Source organism: Culex quinquefasciatus, chromosome 3 (assembly GCF_015732765.1).
Source record: "Culex quinquefasciatus strain JHB chromosome 3, VPISU_Cqui_1.0_pri_paternal, whole genome shotgun sequence".
NCBI classification, from domain to species: Eukaryota; Metazoa; Arthropoda; class Insecta; order Diptera; family Culicidae; genus Culex; species Culex quinquefasciatus.
The window spans coordinates 67,455,455-67,477,256 of NC_051863.1; the positions used below are offsets into that span (position 1 = coordinate 67,455,455).

Here is a 21,802-nt window from a genome sequence, read left to right on the forward strand (position 1 = left end):
CCAACTCTGCATCGCGCAGCATACACAGAGACGACTCCTTGAGATACCGGTTCTTTCTCTCGGCAACTCCGTTCTGCTGCGGAGAGTACGGCGCCGTGAACTGGCTCACGATTCCTTCTCGGCGCAGAAATTCCTGCAGCGCCTTGTTGACGTACTCGCCGCCTCCATCGGACCGAATGATGCGCGGGGTCTTTCCGATCTGGGTCTTGCAGAACTTGACAAAGTTTTCGATCTTGCCCGCAGCGTCGGACTTGTTCCGGATCAGGTACACGAACGTCATTCTGGTGTAGTCGTCGATCAGCGACAGGTAGTACCTGTTTCCGCTCGGGGTTTCCTCCATCGGGCCGCTCAAATCCGTGTGCACCAAATCCAGCTTGTCCTTCGTGTCGTGCACAGCCTGCTTCGGAAACGGAGTGCGTGACATCTTTCCTTCCATGCAGCTGCTGCAGAGCGTACGTACGCCGCAGTCCTCAACCTTGATCCCTTCCGCAAACTTCCCCGGAATCGCTTGAACCACCTCTTGATCACGGTGACCGAGCCGACGATGCCAGGTGTGTTGGCAGTTGGCAGTGTGGCTCCTCTGCACTGTGATCATTGCTTGGTCCGGAGTGCACAATCGGTAGAGGCTTCCGTGGCGAGTCCCTTGGGCTGCTAATACTCCTGCACGGTTCCGGACTTCACAGCGTTCGCCGTTGAACACAACTTCGAATCCTTTCGCTGCAAGTGTGCTCACCGAAATCAGTCCGCTGGTGAGTTTGGGAACGTAGAGGACCGCTTCCGGTGCCTCGAACTTCCGCCTTCTCCCCGTCTGCGAGCGTCACGCTGACGCTCACCTTCTCTTGAAGCGCCTTGAAGAACCGTTTGTCGCCGGTCATGTGCCGCGACGCGCCGCTGTCGACGTACCACTCTGCCGATCTTCCGTGACCGACCATCCAAGCGAGGGGTTCGTCCGAAACGTCTGCTTGCTTCGCCTTGACCTTACCCTCCTTGCTTGACTCTGGCTTCATGTTCGTCGACTCCTCCTTCTTCCGTTCGGGGCACTTCCTCCAAAAGTGGCCAGGCTGGTGGCAGTGATTGCAGAGCTGCTGCTGCTGCTGTTTGTTGCCACCCTTGCCGCCCTTTCTTTTGTTTACGTTCGAGCGTAGAGCCTTGTCTCCGCTTTCAACCGCGCTTGAACGTTCACGCCGCTTCTCCGCCTCTGCCATCAAGCTGGCCTGCAGCAGATCCGACGTGATTTCCTCGACAGGCCGTTGCTGAATGGCCGTGACGAGCGGATCGAACGAGTCTGGCAACGAAACCATCATGAGCCCCACTCGGAGTTTGTCCGGAATCTCCTGGCCAGCATCCTCGACTCGTTGCACCAGCTCGTTGAACACCTGAATGTGCTCCTCCACCTCGCCGCCCTCCGGAAGGTCCAGCCGGGCTAGCTTCTTGAGGAGGTACACAACGGAACGCTGGTCGTGGTGGTCCTTCAACTTCTCCCAGGCCTCCTTCGCTGACTTGCAGGTCTTTATCAGCCTAGCCTGGTTGTCGTCCACCCACAGGCCAATCGTCGCACGCGCCACTTCGTCCTTCTCCACCCACTGCTCCGAGGGAACTTGCGGCTTCTCCTTGGAGATAACTGACCACAACCTTTCCTTGATGAGCAACATCTCCATTTTAAACTTCCAAGTGTGGTAGTTTATGCTGGTCAGTCTGGGAAGGGCGTAGCGCTGGTCCGCCATCTTGCCGGAACTTTTCACCAATCGTCCGGCTGCAACTTTTTCCTCAGCTTCCGCGCGACCGAACTCCTCTTCCGCTGCGTTCCTGGGCACAAAACCTGTTGGCCGGATTAGCAGAGTACCGACGGCAGCAGGGAACGCGAAAAGGAGGGACGGATCCGGTTAACTTTGTCGGAAAATAAAATACGCGCGAGTAACAACAAAACGTGTCTTTATTGTTGCGAAAGCTGGCTTAGAACTAACTGTGTGTGACGTGTCACTTTTTCTCTTGAACGGCGGCGCCGTTGTGCGCAGGGTTGCATCCGCGCACGTCACCTCCAATAGGGTGGCTCAACACTAGGATCATTCGGAAGGTCTTTCGATTATCTAACTAACGATAGGTCGCATGATGGACCCGGACATAATTTTCATTGAAATATCTGAGATCCGGCCTCCAAAAAGTGTATAAATAACACTTAAGTGCTAATAACTTTTGATAGGGTTGTCGGATCCACGATGTTTTCGAAAAACTGCAAATATTTCGATAAAATCAAACTTACGGTGGCTTTATCTTGAAAATGGAGCCTTTTCGGTTGCAAATTCAATTTTACATAAAAAAATTAGGTATTTTTTTCTTGTATGAAATTTGGATTATTTTTTTCAAAAATCACTATTTTTCAAAAATTTATAACTCGGCGGCAGATTTTTTGACCATGCTTCTCTATTGCTCAAAAGTTGCATATTTTTGTCCCCTTAAACATATCAAAAAATCTCGATAATCAAAAAATACTTCTCTTGTTTTATGTTTTTGTTGTTTCATTTTTAAGTATTTGAATCTGCATTTATCTTGTTTAGTTTATGTTTGTTTTTGGTAGTATTTGGCCTATTCTCCACCTCCTATCATTGCATTTTGCCTATCTACTAAATACGTAGAGGCATATTCTGGGGCACTAGAAAAATTATTGCATACTTCTTTTTACTTAAAATATAAGAAATGTTAGTAAAAAAACACTGCTAAAGTTGACCCCTAAAAAATGACAAGTAAAACTTCCAGCCCATAGATTTTCTAAAATTTTAAGTGTTCTTCTTTCCAATGTTTTTTAAAAATAAAAATTGGTTGAAAAATTGATTTTTGGCGTTTTGTAAATCGAAGCCCGTCTAAAGGCGGGGTTGGGTTGTAAAGGGTTAATAAAAAAATCGGCAATTTTTTTCCGTTTACCTATTTTTTTTCTCAATAGTCTTCAACAATACCTACAACTTTGCCGAAGACACCAAATTGATCAGAAACTTCACACGAAAGTTACAGCTGTTTGGATATTCACGTAGGTACCGCCGCCAAAATTGTATGGAGACTTCTATGGGTGCACAAATGACACAAAATAGCTTCTTTGGTCATAGGGAAGGCTACCCACAAAGTTTGAGTCAAATAAAAAAATACAAAAAAATGGTAGAAATCGGCCGATTTCGTAGATAATTGCTCCTAAGTAAGATGTACCGAAAACTTTACAAAAACATTCAAATTTATGAATCCAGTGTATGTAGTAGGCTTATGCTTTGGAATGTTTCCCTATTTCTGGTGCACATTTCAGGCCGTTGCAAATACTTTTTGAAGTCGACATAAAGTTTGACAAATATTTGCAACGGCATTACAAGAAATAAACAATAACAAAAAAGGATATTTGCAATTTTTATGTTTGCCTAATATTTCCATTCTTCCACAAAACTTTAAATTTGAGGTAACAAATGCATAATTTCAAAATGTGTCTCACGAAAAGCTTAATATGCATCAATATACATCACCTAGCCTATTCACCATATTCAAATAATGACAGGAAACGCGAATAATAGAAATCACAAAGTGTAATTATAATATAAGGGTTAATTTCTTTCATATGCAACAAATACAAAACATGTTCAGTTTTTAAATATTTTATTTCATGGAAAACCACATTTTACAGATTATGTTAACAAATTAAGTTGATCCTCAAAATATCTCTCCATTGAATCATCAGCCTCTACCACAATCCATCGGTATTTCCCAATTTCCATCGTGACCCCGCGTTCTATTTATCGTCTCCTCTTATGGTTAGTTACAAATCTGAAAAGAATAATGTTGTTTAAAAAGCCCTATATATTTCTTTGAAAATCTCAAATTCACCTTTGAGACATTCAGCCATCAACAGCAATCGTTCTCATTCGACAGTTATGAGGGAAACCTTTGAAAAAAGAGAGAAAGAGAGAAAAAGTTATTAAAAGTGCAAAGGAAATTTCAAAAAGTTTGAACAATTTGTTTTTTTTTTATAACGAATTGCAGTTAGGTCAACATTAAACCATAACAAACAACTCGTTAAATCACTGGAGAGAGGCATTGAGTATCATTTGTAAGCTCAGGAACACAAAAAATTTATTTACAGAAATTTTTAACTTTTATCAATTGTTTTTCTTCTTCAATACCCACAAATAATTTAGATAGCAATCATCGTAAGTTTAACATCAATCAAAACTTTCTAATCTTGTGATATGTGCGTTTTGTTTGGTCAATTCTTCCCAAAATGTTTGCCCACAAAGTTTAAAGTTTGTTCATCAATTGCTTTTCTCATCACCGATTTTCGAAATAAAATTGTAAAATAACTGATTGTTATTTTTTATTTCGCTTAGCAAAAAAAAAAAATATCTTTTTCTTATCAAAATTTAACATCACTTTTAACACTTAAAAACAAAGAAAACTTTCGGCTTAGATCTAAGATTCTCTTGCCGATAAGAATATTACATTCCGCTTAAAGTTATCAATAAGCTTCAATGTACTTTGAACATACATTTTGTAATAAGAAATAACAAACAATGAACTAAACACATTTGGAAAATTGGTGATAAAAAAAATAATTCAATGACCCATTTTTAAACCCTGCAAACAAACCCTTTGAGAAGAGTTTTCCGCACAAAACGACAGATCAAAAGATTAGAAAATTTAGCTTGATGTTCAAATTCGCGACAATCACCAAGTTCGAATGTTTTGGAATATCAAAGAAGAAAAACGTATCGGAAATACCTATCAGCCCAAATAGAAAAACCACAAGAAATTTAGAGAAAAAGACGCAAAATCAGCGTCCAGTGTAAATTTTGAACACTTCCGCTGTCACAATGCTCAGACAGCGCAGAAGTTTTCTACCGAAAATGGTCCAAGCAGGGCGGAAGACGTGGTTGGCACTAGAATTTCGACTCGCATCTTCTTCGACAATTTCTGACGGAAAATTTGGCTCTTGGCCGCGACATTTGAAAATTTGAACCAATTTTTCCTCTTCCACCTCGACGATTTCCAAACCTGCGTTTTGACCCGTCAGTTCCAGCTCCATCGTGGCCAAAATGGCTTCAACGATACCGCAGGTGCAACGATGTTTTGCTTGCCTGATTGCAATGTGCATGGACGCTAGCTTGACTTTGCGAAGCAACTGGTCGTGCGTTACCGGAAAGGTTTGGGTGGCCACATCACAGCGGCCAGCACCGTCACCTTTGGTTTTACGACGGTAAACTCCAACACGCTCCGGCGGGGGTTGGGCTACGATCCCAGTCATAAAGTTAAGCCAACAGACCGACAAACACCCCTCGGGACAGCGCTCTCGGCGACTGTCCCGAATCGCCACAGTCAGGGTACGTATAGCCTCCTCAAATGCCTCGGTAGCCTGGACAGACCTGGTCACGGTCCGTTCCTCAGCGGAACAGCCACATTTAGAATTTTGCTCCATTCCTGTAAAAATCGCTGAAAAGAAAGACAAAAAACCAAGCAAAAAAACGAAAAAAAGCCAAATCGAAAGCGAGACAATGCCAGACACGACCTCACAAAATGACACTCAAAGCCTCTCTGATTAAAATTTTGGTCGAGCGCTGTATTTTCCTTTTTCCTCTGTTGGCCGTCGCTATGGGACCCATGGTTACCTGCGCAACTTTGTTTGGAAAAATAACAAGGCGCGTGTGGGTCGTCTACTACGATTGTTTACAAAGTCAAAATAATGTTTTTTTTTTCGTCCCCGTTTTTCCAGGCCTTTTCTCCGTCGGCCAGCTCGGCCAGTGCGGCGGAAGTGATTCAACATGCGGAGGCGATGGACCTGCAGGAGATTTCCGCCCACGTGACGGTCGAGACGACGCCGAACGTGGCGCAGCAGCAGACGGTGCAGCAGCCGGAGTTGCCCCCGCGCGGGATTTATCTACGGTCCGGAAGTGGCGGCCCCGGCGGTCAGGGTACGCTCAGTTCGAACATCCTGTCGGACATTCTGCTGGGCCGTTGGCGGCTGTCGCTGATACTGTTCGGACGGGTGTTCCTGGAGGACGTCGGCGTGGAGCCGGGAAGTGTGATCTACGAGCTGAACGGATTTCCCGTGAAAGAGGCTAAGTTTAGACGGTACATGGAGAAGCTGCGCAACGCCCAGCAGAAGGATCTCACGATGTCCAAGATGTGGGAATAAGTTACAGAAATTGGCGTTTCTTTCAATAGATAAGTTCGTAGGTAAATTTGATCAAATATTTTCTTTATTCGCACTGGAATACTCATGAACTGTGGAACGTGGCAGCCAGCTAATTTAATACTTTGATATTTCATTGTTTCATTACTGTAAAATGGCATTCACGAAACGTAATAACCCAACTAGTTAAACATAATGACTAGACTATGCTACAGAAGAAAAGATTCCTTAAAAAATTACTTTTTTTTTAAATTTTGCTTCACTTTGCTAAACAAGAGAATCAATAACTTTGACTGAACGAACAACTAACGAAACAACTTGAACGAACGAACAAACGACGAAGATCTACGAAAAGTACGGCTGGTTCCGGGTGTAGCACGGGTTGTGCCTCCGCGTTAGGTCCCGCTCGCTCATGGTCGGCACCTTGGGCTTGTGCTCCGGGGCGATCGCGTTGCCCATCACGGACAGATCTGCGCCGACCATGCCGTGGGGACTGTCCAGGGACATCCGGCGGCCACCGTAGAATGCGTTACTTCTGTTGGGGGAGAGAAATACGGATTAGCTTTGAGGTTTGAGGCTGTGGGTGGGTCATTTAGAACATTGTGGAGGACGGTGCGTGACGCAGTTCTAAAGCCAAAACATTTGAGAGGTGGGGAGGTGCCCGGACTATACGTGACACGCCGGAAGGTGACAATTTTGACAAACTACGCGTGAACGCGGAGGGTGGTCTCTGGGTCAGCCAGGTTGTTTTTGGGGATTGGGGGACAGGTTTAGGATTCATATACACCGAAAGCGGTCATACCCGTAGTCTATGACTGATGATGGATCATGATAGCGCGGCTGGTGCGAGTTGGAGTGAGGGTACTTGCCACCTCCGACCCCGCCGTGGCCATTTTGCAATGAGGGATGATGAAGTGATTGGAAGGAACTGGCACGTTGTCTACCGCCGCCGCCGCCGCCGCCACCACGTGCTCCACCGGTGGTCATCGAGGTCATGGTCGTCGTCGTGGTCCCCGGAGGTGGACCCTGGCCGGCAGCGGCCAACAGCGATTGCTGGTGCTGTTGATGGTGGTAGTACGGATAGTTTGGACTCGACGGCAGCATCGCCGGCTGGAAGTGATGCTGCTGTTGCTGCTGGTGTTCGTGCTGATGGGAGAGCATGTGGTAGTTTTTGGCAACGGTTCTGGTCGTTGCCGAGGCCACAATTGCCATTGTCTGATGGTGAAGGATGATGAGTCGAGAGACACACACGCGTACAAAATACAAACACGCACAGAGAGAAAGAAAAACGGGGGAAAATTTGGTTGGTGTATGGTCTAGAAATGCCTAATGTTGGTGAGAGATTTGAGCGAGACGTTTACACGCAGCACATTGAGATGAGTCAATTCATTGCTATGCCTGAAAGTTGGGGAAGCTTGGCATGAAAAGAACCTGTTTGGGGAAAAAGCTAATACAAAATGATCGCTACAAGTTATTGGCAAGCTTTTGGCTACTCTAAAGCATTCGTTCTAGCAAATGATTGTCAAGATTTTTATAATTCGTTAAATCATGTATATTGTCTACATTTTCCAAAGTTCTTTATTTTTTATTTGGTGATCTTGCAATAACACCTATGTTGAGATTGGTGGTGACGCTTTGTCTTTCGAGGAGCACCACGGGGCTCCATTGAATCAGTCGAGAGACAATCCAGAGGTCGCCGGTTCGAATCCCGCGGCGGGCGCTCTAAAATTCTTTGTGTAAATATGGGTATTCGGCGCCGTCGCTCCTTGCCATACTTTCATACACTGAGGAGCCCAGGGCGGCGATGTCCTTGTAGATAAAAAAGGAAGACACTAGTAGTTGGTACTAGCAATGGTGGCCGACAGCTATAGAGTCAACTTCGTTTTTAATGAAACATACTAATACATTTTGCTATTAATCAGTAAAGGAGAATGGGCAAATTTGTATGGGAGCTGGTCCAAGGATGTAAACGAACGGGACCAACTTTTTTCGAAATATCTCGCTGAGACATGAAAAAAAGTCTTCTGGACCAACTCTCTAAACCCCGGGGTTCAAAAGTTACAAGTTGTTGAAGTTTGAGTATTTTGGGTTACAACGTACAAAAAATCGTATTTTTGCTATTGAGCAGTTCTGTAGGATTTCGGTCATTCGATTTTTTTTTGTATTTTTTAATCCGACTGAAACTTTTTTGGTGCCTTCGCTATGCCCAAAGAAGCCATTTTGCATCATTATTTTGTCCAGATAATTTTCCATACAAATTTGGCAGCTGTCCATACAAAAATGATGTATGAAAATTCAAAAATCTGTATCTTTTGAAGGAATTTTTTGATCGATTTGGTGTCTTCTGCAAAGTTGTAGGTATGAATACGGACTACACTGGAAAAAAATAATACACGGTAAAAAAAATGGTTATTTTTTTATTTAACTTTTTATCACAAAAACTTGATTTACAAAAAAACACTATTTTTATTTTTTTTTGTATGTTTTAGAGGACATAAAATGCCAACTTTTAAGAAATTCCCAGGTTGTGCCAAAAATCATTGACCGAGTTATGAATTTTTTAATCAATACTGATTTTTTGGAAAAATCGAAATTTTGGTTGCAAAAATTTTTCAACTTTATTTTTCGATGTAAAATCGAATTTGCAATCAAAAAGTACTTCAGTGAAATTTTGATAAAGTGCACCGTTTTCAAGTTAAATCCATATTTAAGTGACTTTTTTGAAAATAGTTGTAGTTTTTCATTTTTTTAAATTAGTGCACATGTTTGCCCACTTTTGAAAAAAATATTTTTGAAAAGCTAAGAAAATTCTCTATATTTTGCTTCTTCGGACTTTGTTGATACGACCTTTAATTGCTGAGATATTGCAATGCAAAGGTTTAAAAACAGGATAATTGATGTTTTCTCAGGCTCACCCAAACAGCCCACCATTTTTCAATGTCGATATCTCAACAACTAATGGCCCGATTTTCAATGTTAAAATATGAATCATTTGTGAAATTTTCCGATATTTTCGAAAACAATATTTTCAAAATTTTCTAATCAAGACTAACATTTTAAAAGGGCGTAATATTGAATGTTTGGCCTTTTTGAAATGTTAGTCTCGATTTGAAAATTTAGAAAATTTTATTTTCGAAAAGATCGGAAAATTTCAAAAATGTTTCATATTATAACATTGAAAATCGGGCCATTAGTTGTTGAGATATCGACATTAGAAAATGGTGGGTTGTTTAGGTGACACTAAGAAAACATCAATTTTCCTGTTTTTAAACCTTTGCATAGCAATATCTCAGCAACTAAAGGTCTTATCAACAAAGTCCGATGAAGCAAAATATAGAGAATTTTCTCAGTTTTTCAAAAATATTTTTTTCAAACGTGGGCAAACATGAGCACTAATTTAAAAAAATGAAAAACTGCGACTTTTTTGAAAAAAGTCACATAAAAATGGCTATAACTTGAAAACGGTGCACTTTATCAAAATTTCACTGAAGTACTTTTTGATTGCAAATTTAATTTTACATCAAAAAATGAAGTTGAAAAATTTTTGCGACCAAAATTTCGATTTTTCGAAAAAATCAGTATTGATAAAAAAATGCATTACTCGGTCAATGATTTTTTGCACAACCTGGAAATTTCTGAAAAGTTGGCATTTTATGTCCTTTAAAACATATCAAAAAAAAAAAAAAAATTAAAATAGCGTTTTTTTGTAAATCAAGTTTTAGTGATAAAAAGTTAAATAAAAAAATCAGCAATTTTTTTACCGTGTATCATTTTTTTCTAGTGCAGTACGTATCCATACCTACAACTTTGCCGAAGACACCAAATCGATCAAAAAATTCCTTCAAAAGATACAGATTTTTGAATTTTCATACATCATTTTTGTATGGACAGCTGCCAAATTTGTATGGAAAATTATCTGGACAAAATAATGATGCAAAATGGCTTCTTTGGGCATACCGAAGGCACCAAAAAAGTTTCAGTCAGATAAAAAAATACAAAAATTAAAATTGAAGAAAAAATACCGATTTCGTAGAGAATTGCTCTATAGAGATATCCACGCGCGAGAGTGTGTTAGTTTGGAGTTTAGTTACACGCAGACATAGGCAAATCGAGTAGAATGATTCGTCTGTCAAAATCAGCTGTGTCCTTTGTTATACCACGAGCACGTGGTAAACAGCTGGTTTTTACAGGCGATTGGTCTACTCGATTTGCCTATGTATGTGTAAAAATAGTATAAACAAAATCAGCTGCTTGGAATTCAGTCAATCACAATCGATCAAAACCAAAACATTACTTTAAATACAAATACTAACACAGAATCATGGTGTGCGTGAGAGAAACCGTGGAGATCTTTATTGCTAAAATCACTCATGAAATCCTTATTTTATTATGGATTTCGATCATCTTGACTTCATTCGACGCGTATCAGCAAAAACTATTAGTTCTGATATGTTTTAGCATGATTGAAACATGACTTCTCTTGTCTTTATCCGTTTGAACCGTTTGTGCAAGAAGCTTACCATAGAAACAAGTTGAAACTTGAAGATTTTGAAAACGGATCCTACCCATACTGCTTCAGTGAGTGTGGAAGGCTACAGCGCAATGTTGTAACAACTTATTGGGATGTTCTGAGTCAAGCGGTGTATGCACTTCGGAAGGAATCGGTCAATGGGCTGCAGCGGCAGCGAAAGCAAGCCAGAGAGGGTGAAGAAAGGCCCCAAGAAAACGCTCCCTCTCCTTTGTTCTGCTGTTCGTAAAGCTGTTTCTTGACCCCTTTCCTTCCGATGTTCATACTAGCCTTCATCCGTCTGATCGTAGAACAAAATCGGGCCAATCGGGGTGTTAAATTTCTCAGCGGGTTGGCCGTTCGTTCTTCTATCTTTGAACAACAGACGTGACGAGAAACTATTTTAGATGCAAATTTTAAACCATAGTTTTTATTGATTTGATTTTTTTCATACTATTTCGGATCCGCTCGGTTTATGTTCTACCTTGAGAAGATGCCACAAAGTCCAGCCTACAACTAAATCAACAATATATTGATAGTTAAAAAATAGGCACTGAATCTAACCGATTGAGAAGTATTTTCATTCTAAAACTACACTCAAACCCCGATGGTTTGACACCAACTGTTGTCAAACGAACGGGGTCACTTTTTAGTTTGACACCCCTTTTACACGAAGTTCACACACATTATCAAACGTTTCGTTTTGATAGTGTGCGTGAGCGCCGTGTAAAAAGTGACAGTTCGTCACTTTTTAGTTTGACTTTGTCAAACCAACGGGGTACAAACTAAAAAGTGTCAAACGAAAAAGTGACCAACCACCGGGGGTTGAGTGTAGTTCTATAACGCCATGATTCGATTTCCCGGATGCTTCGAAACCCGGACACCTCATTTATTTTTATAAATTATTTTGATATAAGTTCGCATAATTATTAATTATTGATGAATTCTAACATCAACTTTCATTTCAAATATGTTTGGGCGCTGTAGTCAATACAAAAACATTTAAATTAAACAAAAACATTAGTTTATCAAAACTGTGAAACCTTTCGCTGAAATATTTCATAGGAGTTCGAAGCACCGGGGAGGCAAATCAGAAATTATGGTACTGATTTCCTTAAATTTTAGCAATTGTTTACACAAAATATAGATTGTTTTGATGTTAACAGTTTATTTCAGACCTAAAGAATGCCATTCACTTAAATTTCAGTCCAAATTTGTGCGATTCATAAGCAAAATCGAGGGTCCGGAATTCGAATCAGCTTTTATCAGTGTCTGGGATTCGAAGCACAACAAGTAATTTTAAATTTGAAATTCTGATGAAAAATTGTTAGAAAAGACATATTTTGCATGCATTCTCTTAAAATTGACTGTTTGTACTACATGCTGATGATATTTCTACATTTTCAACTTATCACATGATTTGCCAGCTATAACAAAAATGATATGCTACTAAATGTCCGGATTTCGTTGCATGACGTTGCAAACAAAAAATAAATTCAGATGGCATTAGGCTGGTAACTACAAACTATATTTAAAGTCGTCAAAGTTTGGCCGAAAAATCGGGGGCCAAAATTTCAATAAAAATTGAAGTGCAATCAGCTGAAATCAATTTTAAATGCATTCCCTTGCGTTTAGAATCATTTTCAGCATGTTTGGGTTAATTTACAAATCTTTTGAATTTTTGAAAATTTTCGATCTTTAATTCGCAAAAAGTTTTTTTTTTCGTTGAAATTTTTGTTTTCGTCAAATCTTACATTTTTTGAAGACTGAACTAGTGTAAAATGCAATTTAAAGCACTTTTTGCATGCAGATTTTGAAACCCAGGCTTGTTATTTCAATTTTTATATTATTTTGCCGACCTCGGTCAAAGCCGAGGGACAAAAACTATTTGCATTGATCTTATTGATCGGGAATCTCGACGAAAGAGATGCTTTGCCGCCTGGAAGTCGGCCAACTTTCTTTGAATCAGCAATATTGTTATCGATCGCACTATTGCAAGTTGTCAAAATGGCCAGGGAAATTGAAAATTAAAAATGAATCAAAGCGAGCATGCTCTTCAGTTTGTTTTGAAGTGCGGGTAAAATCCATGTTCTTAGTGCAAAGATCAATATTTTCATTTACAGTTAAACCTCGCATAGTGCGCAGGCGTTACGCTTTGAATTTCTTCGATTACTCTAAAACTACATAACATATTTGCCATCTTTTTGGAGCAAATTGTAGGTTGAAACCAGACCAACAAATTGTTTGAAAAAGATTGCAAAATTATTATGCTGTGTTTGAGGAATCGACGAAATATAAAACGTAACGCCTGCGCACCATGCGAGGTTTAACTGTATTTAAGGTGGTGAATTAAAATACAAATTTGATCAAAATCAAAAGCAATACCGAAAGATGTCTTTTTTTTTAAATATTAAGCTATTTTATCAAAATTCTCTGACTTTTCCTGAAATCACCAGGATTTTTTCGAAGAAACGATCCGTAAGAAAGTTGTCAACAGCCATCACATTGAACGGTAGCAATGTAAAGTACCCTGCGTTTCCACCGGGAGACTTGCTCAAAGACAAAAGCATAGGTGACGAACCCGAAGTTGTCGTTGAGAATAATTATTTCACAGAGATCACCAATCAACCAATTTGCATGCAAGCAAGCCAAAACTATTGGAAAACAATTATGCCACATGCACTGCAAGCACCTACACAGCATTCAAACTTACATCCACACGCGTGTCTCACTTTTTAAGTTGAAAATATGCGTTCGCCAATTTACCTATTTGTTAACGTGAGCTAAATACTTTGATTGTTTAAAAATGTTAGCAGGTCTTCCTAGGACGGAATGAGGGCAGAACTACTTTTGAGAGCACTTTGCGACTAATTTCAACGAGAATCATTGTGATGTTTGAACAAAACCTGCACCCCTCTTTTACTTTGCGCTGCGTGTCGTTCGACTAGCGGTGCTGTCCTGTACTACCTTGATCCCCTTCTTTGTGGTCTGTCTTCCGGGAACGTTGTTCGATGTGCCAACATTGGGAAGACGATAATCTTTGCCACCGCCACCAGCTGAATTGAGGGGGAAATCAGAGTCATGAAAAATGTTTAAAGTGTTTGCTGAACTGACAAGTTCTTGTTGTTGAAATAACAAATAAATCATGGTCAAAACAACTCACCATGCCCGTCCGCCCGGGACAGCGTCCGCTTCGGGTTCAATCCGGGTTGCTGGGGAGGGGGTGGCAGGGCAGCCCGTCCACCATTCCCACGGCCGTTGCCTCCGCCCACGTAGCTGTCGTCGTCTAGCAGGGCGTAGTTTTGGCCACCCCGGCCCGGAATGTGGTGCGTGTCCTCGATGTACTGCTTCGTGCGCGTGTCGTGGCCATTCATGGCACCATGTCCGTTGACCGGCGACGGATGCCCGTTGGCTGGGGCACGTTTTCCGCTGGCACCACGCCGTGCGGGACTTCCACCGTTGCCGAGCAGGGCGCCATTTGCTCCGGTACCGTTGACTTGGGCCTGTTGTTTGGGGAAACTGAGTCGCATCTCCACGTCCGGGGCCATGTCCGGGTTGTAGTTGCCCGCGACCGTTACGGTCCAACCTGGAACGAAGTAGAAGAAATACCAATGCGTTTATTTCATTGTTTAACTTTTTTTTGTGAAACTTCGGACTAAATAATGAATATTCCGAATATTCGTATTTTTTTATTTGCCTCAAATTTTTTATGCTGGGTACACAAGTTTATATACAAATTTGAAAGGTACACACTAGGCCGTCCCAAAAAAAATGAAAAGTTGTCAAATCTTTGGTGCTCACCCGTGCTCACCCTCACCCCGGCGTTTTAGGGAGAAAAAATTGTATTTTTTAGCTACAAAATTTCAAAAATCACTCCCCAAAACGAGGCAAAAAATTTTACAGCCAAAACTAATGCATTCAGCTTATAGGAAATTTTACGGAGATCATTTTGTTTTTGACAAAGAACTTTGTCCTAAGGGCACTGTCTACGGGTGTCAATCCAAAATTTCGCAAAGCGAAAGTGTAACGATTTTCTGTCGTTTTTCAAATGCTTATATCTTCCCCCCCATTCAAACAATCTTTATGTTTTACACACCAAACGAAAGGGAAAGTCTTAAAGTACAAGTTGACTACCTCACAAAGTTGATAAAACTTTGTTAAAGTATAAAAGTTAAGATGAAAATAAAAAATGAATGCAAGAAAAATCCCGGCTGCTGATTGGCTGAAAGCACGTAGCAAATGTTGCTTCCTCTCCTGCTTTCGCAAAACTCTCACGCGAGAGTTTGGAACCACTGTTGCCACATTTCATGCGAACTATATAAGCTAGCACTTAGCCTCAGAAAATTTCAGTGCCTATCGCGGTTTCGTCAAAGACGGATCCACGGTGGTAATTTTATTGCTCACACACACGCACACATTGAACGACACAGTATGTGTACCAAATTGGGAGGAATTCTGTTCTAATGAAGATTGTTAGGAAGGTGACCGGAAAACTAGAATGATTTGGGGCAATGGGGTTGGGACCACATTGGTAGAACATTGGCCACACCCGGAGTGGCCATGGCCCTGGGGAAGGTTCTTCCGGGGGGACATTTACCGAACCATACGACTTGGGGCAATATGGGTATCAAAATTCATGTTTTTTGAAGCTGGTAATGAAAATGGCCATTTCGACCGGATTGGCCACACCCGGAGTGGCCAGTGCCCTGGGAAAGGTTCTACCGGGGGGACATTAATCGAACCATACTACTTAGGGCAATATGGGTATCAAAATTCATGGTTTTTGAAACTGGTAATGAAAATGGCCATTTTGACCGGATTGGCCACGGAGTTGCCATAGCCTGGGAAGGTTCTTCCGGGGACATTTACCGAACTATACGACTTGGGGTAATATTGGTATCAAAATTGCCCCAAGTCATATGGTTCGATTAATGTCCCCCTGGTAGAACCTTTCCCAGGGCACTGGCGACTCCGGGTGTGGCCAATCCAGTCAAAATGGCCATTTTCATTACCAGTTTCAAAAACCATGAATTTTGATACCCATATTGCCCTAAGTAGTATGGTTCGATTAATATCCCCCCGGTAGAACTTTTCCCAGGGCACTGGCCACTCCGGGTGTGGCCAATCTGGTCGAAATGGCTATTTTCATTACCAGTTCAAAAACCATGAATTTTGATACATATATTGCCCCAAGTCGTATATGATTAATGTCCTCGGAAGAACCTTTCCCAGGGCACTGGCCACCGAGTTTGGCCAATATCCTATAAATGTGGTCCCAACCCCATTGCCTCAAATCATTCTAGTTTTCCGGTGACCATCCTTACAATCTTCATTAACACAGAATTCCTCCCAGTTGGTGTACAAACTGTGTCTTCCAATGTGTGCGTGTGTGTGTATGAGCAATACAATTACCACCGTGGATCCGTCTTCGATGAAACCACGGTTGGCACTGAAATTTTCTGAGGCTAAGTGCTAGCTTATATAGTTCGCATGAAATGTGGCAACATGGTGCAAATTTTGCTTCCTCTCCTGCTTTCGCGAAACTCTCACGAGAGAGTTTGGCATCACTGTTGCCACATTTCATGCGAACTATATAAGCTAGCACTTAGCCTCAGAAAATTTCAGTGCCAACCGTGGTTTCATCGAAGACGGATCCACGGTGGTAATTGTATTGCTCATACACACACACGCACACATTGGAAGACACAGTTTGTACACCAAATTGGGAGGAATTCTGTTCTAATGAAGATTGTTAGGAAGGTCACCGGAAAACCAGAATGATTTGGGGCAATGGGGTTGGGACCACATTGGTAGAATATTGGCCACACCCGGAGTGGCCAGTGCCCTGGGGAAGGTTCTTCCGGGGGGACATTTACCGAACCATACGACTTGGGGCAATATGGGTATCAAAATTCATGTTTTTGAAACTGGTAATGGAAATGGACATTTTGAACGGATTGGCCACACGGAGTGGCCAGTGCACTGGGGAAGGTTCTACTGGGGGGACATTAATCGAACCATACGACTTGGGGCAATTTTGATACCCATATTACCCCAAGTCGTATAGTTCGGTAAATGTCCCCCGGAAGAACCTTGCCCAGGGCAATGGCCACTCTGGGTGTAGCCAATCCGGTAAAAATGGCCATTTTAATTGAAAAAACGAAGTTGACTTTATAGCTGTCGGCCACCATTGCTAGTACCAACCACTAGTGTCTTCCTTTTAACTACAAGGACTTCGCCGCCCTGGGCTCCTAAGTGTTTGAGTACGGCACGGAGAGACGGCGCCGGATACCCATATTTACACTTAGAATTTTAGAGCGCCCGCCGCGGGATTCGAACCAGCAACCTCTGGATTGTGGGTCCAGTGCGCGGTCCGATTGATCCACATGGGCGGGACATTTTGATTGCCAGTTTCAAAAACCAATATGAATTTTGATACCCATATTGCCCCAAGTTGTCAAAAAAATCAAAATCAAATCAAATTATTCGATCTACAGCATTGCCTTGGCGTTCTCGATTACGAGTTTCCTACTCGAAACTAAGTGTTCGAAGGCTTGATTGTTGAGGCAATTGCAAACCTCTTTACACCTAAACTTCCATCCACCCCGGGATTCGAACTGACGACCTTTGGATTGTGAGTCCAACTGCCTGCCAGCGACTCCACCGAGGCAGGACCCAGGGAGAAGACTCCTACACCTGGACTGAGCTAACGACCTAACCTTTTTAGGTTAGTCCGGGGCCAACATTTACTTCTCCGTCCGACGGAAGGCGTGATCAGACAAATCTCGTCTCGAAAAATGTCACCGGGACCGTCTGGGATCGAACCCAGGCCGACTGGGTGAGAGGCAATCACGCTTACCCCTACACCACGGTCCCGGCTTAAGTTGTATGGTTCGATTAATGTCTCCCGGTAGAACCTTCTCAGGGCACTGGCCACTCTGGTGTGGCCAATCCGGTCAAAATGGCCATTTTCATTACCAGTTTCAAAAACCATGAATTTTGATACCCATATTCCCCCAAGTCGTATGGTTCGGTAAATGTCCCCCCGGAAGAACCTTCCCCAGGGCCTTGGCCACTCCGGGTGTGGCCAATGTTCTACCAATGTGGTCCCAACCCCATTGCCCCAAATTTTTCTGGTTTTCCGGTGACCTTCCTAACAATCTTCATTAGAACAAAATCCCTCCCAATTTGGTGCACATACTGTGTCGTTCAATGTGTGCGTGTGTGTGTGAGCAATAAAATTACTACCGTCGATCCGTCTTTGACGAAACTTCGATAGGCACTGAAATTTTCTGAGGCTAAGTGCTAGCTTATATAGTTCGCATGAAATGTGGCAACAGTGATGCCAAACTCTCGCGTGAGAGTTTCGCGAAAGCAGGAGAGGAAGCAAAATTTGCACCATGTTGCCACATTTCATGCGAACTATATAAGCTAGCACTTAGCCTCAGAAAATTTCAGTGCCTAACGAGGTTTCGTCAAAGACGGATCCACGGTGGTAATTTTATTGCTCACACACACACGCACACATTGAACGACACAGTATGTGCACCAAATTGGGAGGGATTTTGTTCTAATGAAGATTGTTAGGAAGGTCACCGGAAAACCAGAATAATTTGGGGCAATGGGGTTGGGACCACATTGGTAGAACATTGGCCACACCCGAGTGGCCATGGCCCTGGGGAAGGTTCTTCCGGGGACATTTACCGAACCATACGACTTGGGGCAATATGGGTATCAACATTCATGGTTTTTGAAACTGGTAATTAAAATGGCAATTTCGACCGGATTGGCCACACCCGGAGTGGCCAGTGCCCTGGGAAAGGTTCTACCGTGGGGACATTAATCGAACCAGAGAGTAATCGAACCATACTACTTAGGGCAATATGGGTATCAAAATTCATGGTTTTTGAAACTGGTAATGAAAATGGCCATTTTGACAAGATTGGCCACACCCGGAGTGGCCAGTGTCCAAGGGAAGGTTCTACCGGGAGGACATTAATCGAACCATCCGACTTGGGGCAATATGGGTATCAAAATTCATGGTTTTTGATACTGGACATGAAAATAACCATTTTGATTGTGGTGACCACAACCTAGAGTGGCCGGTTCCGAGGCATTTTCCGAACCATACTTGTTTTGGCAATATTTTCGTGTTTTGGCAATTTATTTCCACAGAGGTGCCAAAGATTGGAAACATTTAATTAGAATAAATTATTCAGGATTAAATAAATAGGCAATGATTTAAAAATAAAATGTAATAGAATAATTTTTTAGAAGTTTTGTACAAAGTTCTTTGTCATATTGGTCATGTAGAACATAACCACCTGCACCTTTTTTTATATAAAAAAACTATTTTGAACTCTTAACACTACAAAAATAAACTACACCGAAATACCATATTTGGTTTTAAGTTTTTTGGAAATGTTTTGAAAGACCAAAAATGCCATCTTTTAAGCTATAGCGCAAAGTGATCAAAATATTTTGCCTAAGTTTTTTTTTTTTTTGAAAAAATAGTGATGCTTGCAATATATCAAATACGGTATGGAAAAATATGTCCAACAATCATTTTTGAGCTTATTATTCTCAAAAGAGAATTCAGCTAGCAGCTGCCTGTAAAGGCTTATGAATTGCTAATTGAATAAAATGAATCAAATTTTCAAACGAAAAGTATATTACATTTTGTTAAAATGTATTTTTTTGTGTTTTACCCCACACCCCTTCAAAATTTCCTTAAAAATCAGCGATATTTGCTAATATGTATTTTGTATTTTAAATCAGATAGACCATTGTTTACAAGTTTTACATTTTGGGACATCACATCAAAAATTGTCGCAACACTTCAAAAGAACCGATATTTTCATGAATTTTGGCCGCTGCAAATATGTTTGAAAGTTTTTGCCGCCTTCAAAGCCGGTCCGAAAACCAACTAACTGAAAACCATTCAAAAATGCATAATTCTGCGTTTATACACATATTTAGCATGTATTGAAGCATGTATCTTTTCAAAATGTATTGAAACACACAAAAAGATTTTTTTCGTGAAATAGAACTTCTTTTAAAACATGTATTCAACCAATGTAAAATGCATTTTGAAACATTTTTTCATCCAAATGTTGAAACCTTGGCTTGTAATTTAAATTTTTATATTTTTTGGTTGATGAGCAAATCTCTACGAAATCGGTATTTTTTTTTAAATTTTAATTTTTGTATTTTTTAATCAGGCTAAAACTTTTTTGGTGCCTTCGGTATGCCCAAAGAAGCCATTTTGTATTTTTTTTTAATTTTAATTTTTGTATTTTTTAATCAGGCTGAAACTTTTTTGGTGCCTTCGGTATGCCCAAAGAAGCCATTATGCATCATTAGTTTGTCCATATAATTGTCCATACAAATTTGGCAGCTGTCCATACAAAAACGTTGTATGAAAATTCAAAAATCTGTATCTTTTGAAGGATTTTTTTGATCGATTTGGTGACTTCGGCAAAGTTGTAGGTATGGATTTTTGTCACAAAAACTTGATTTGCAAAAAAACACTTTTTTTTGATATGTTTTAGGATTGACGCCAACTTTTCAGAAATTTTCAGAACGGGCAAAAAATCTTTGACCGAGTTTTGAATTTTTGAATCATTTTTTTTTTCAAAATATCGAATTATTGTCGTTTTTCAAACTTTTTTAGTGTTTTTTTTCGATGAAAAATACGTTTTTCGAAATTTTGAGTATGCCATCAAATCGGGCGTCTAATTTTACATAAAAGTCCCTTTGACACCTAATGGCCTATCTACAATCACTTAGCTTAGAAAATTTCACTTAGCTTAGGAATTTGAATCAATGGAAATGAAGCCGAGCTTCTACAATGGAAAAGTAATCAAATTAGAAACTGACGTATGGTTTGAAAAATTTCAAAATGTACGGTAAGTTGACGTTTCAATATCAAAGGTAAACAAACAACTGCATAGCAACGTATATCAGCCCAGCAAAATTTCTAAGTTGATTGTGGATGACTGCCGTAAGTTGCGTACTTTCCTAAGTAACTACTTTACTTAGATGTTCTAAGCTAAGTGATTGTAGATAGGCCATAATTTCTATCTCATCACCGTTTCAGGCTGCAAGTTATTGAAAAACACCTCTTTTTTCGCATGCTCAAAAATAAAAGGGGTCGTACCGCCCCTCCGTCACGGGATATCAAAAAACGGACCTCGGATTTGCGATCAGGGACAAAAGTAACCCCTTAGGACAAAGTTTCACGCAAATCGAAGAGGGGTCGGGGCAACCCAAACAACCCACCATTTTTTAATACCGATATCTCAGCAACTAATGGTCCGATTTTCAATGTCAAAATATGAAACATTCGTGAAATTTTTCGATCTTTTTGAAAACACTATTTTCATTGTTTTAAAGTCAAGACTAACATTTCAAAAGGGCCAAACATTCAATATTACATGGAAACCCAACATATGATCAAAAATCAAATTGTTGACACTTTGGCTCAATTCTCATGGCAGATTCAGATTCAGCGGGCAAAATTACATGGAAAAACATATACTTGGACAATTTTTGAATTTCGTTAGGGTGGTCCCATATGGTTTTCCCTTGAAAAATGGACTTTTTAAAATGAAGATTTCTCGAGTTTAAAGAAAAACACCCCTGAGATTTTGTCAGCTTTTGTAGTGCTGCCCCAAGTAACATTTTTAAACCAACTAGCCTCCACCAAGTTTTATTGAGGTTTTATTGTAGCATCTTGATTGTTTACATACATCATCTTTTTTCTCTAGAACTCAACCCTGAATAGCCACGTTAAAAAAACGGATTTTTGAAGGTTTGCTCAGATGCTTTCTATAAATTTGGTCGTAGAAGGCGAAGATTACGAGATAAAATTTTGGATTGGCCCAATAACAAAAAAACTCCTAAAATATTCGTTAGATTTCACCCTAATCGTGAATCACCCTAATTTACAACCAAACCAAAAGTTGCCCCTTTTCATTTGCAACAACTCTCCTGAAGACACCAAAGCTCCAAAACTTCACCATTTTTTGGAAAATCAATTTTCCACTTAATTTTGCTATCTTGAGCACTGTGCTTTCACAGTGCATTGCTTGTTATTTTTTTTTATAATTTTGCCCCTCCCCCTCGACTTTGGTCAG

At 40.9% G+C, this 21,802-nt stretch overlaps 2 protein-coding genes across 2 annotated transcripts in view; both read right to left on the reverse strand.

The window, feature by feature from the left end:
• Window positions 1-3,630: 3,630 nt before the first annotated feature.
• On the reverse strand, window positions 3,631-5,600 carry LOC119769694. The gene is made up of 3 exons (XM_038263087.1): window positions 5,023-5,600; window positions 3,859-3,916; window positions 3,631-3,798 (listed from the first exon to the last, which is right to left on the reverse strand). Exons 1-2 carry the CDS (start codon window positions 5,441-5,443, stop codon window positions 3,870-3,872), a joined length of 468 nt encoding a protein of 155 aa, XP_038119015.1. The 5' UTR covers window positions 5,444-5,600; the 3' UTR covers window positions 3,631-3,798; window positions 3,859-3,869.
• Window positions 5,601-6,202: 602 nt separating this feature from the next.
• LOC6044302 overlaps window positions 6,203-21,802 on the reverse strand; it is a 133,407-nt gene continuing 117,807 nt past the window's right edge. Inside the window, 4 exon segments of the mRNA XM_038263085.1 lie at window positions 6,203-6,692; window positions 6,960-7,372; window positions 13,632-13,720; window positions 13,828-14,250. Of these exon segments, the coding sequence (XP_038119013.1) occupies window positions 6,503-6,692; window positions 6,960-7,372; window positions 13,632-13,720; window positions 13,828-14,250 (1,115 nt within the window). The 3' untranslated portion in view covers window positions 6,203-6,502.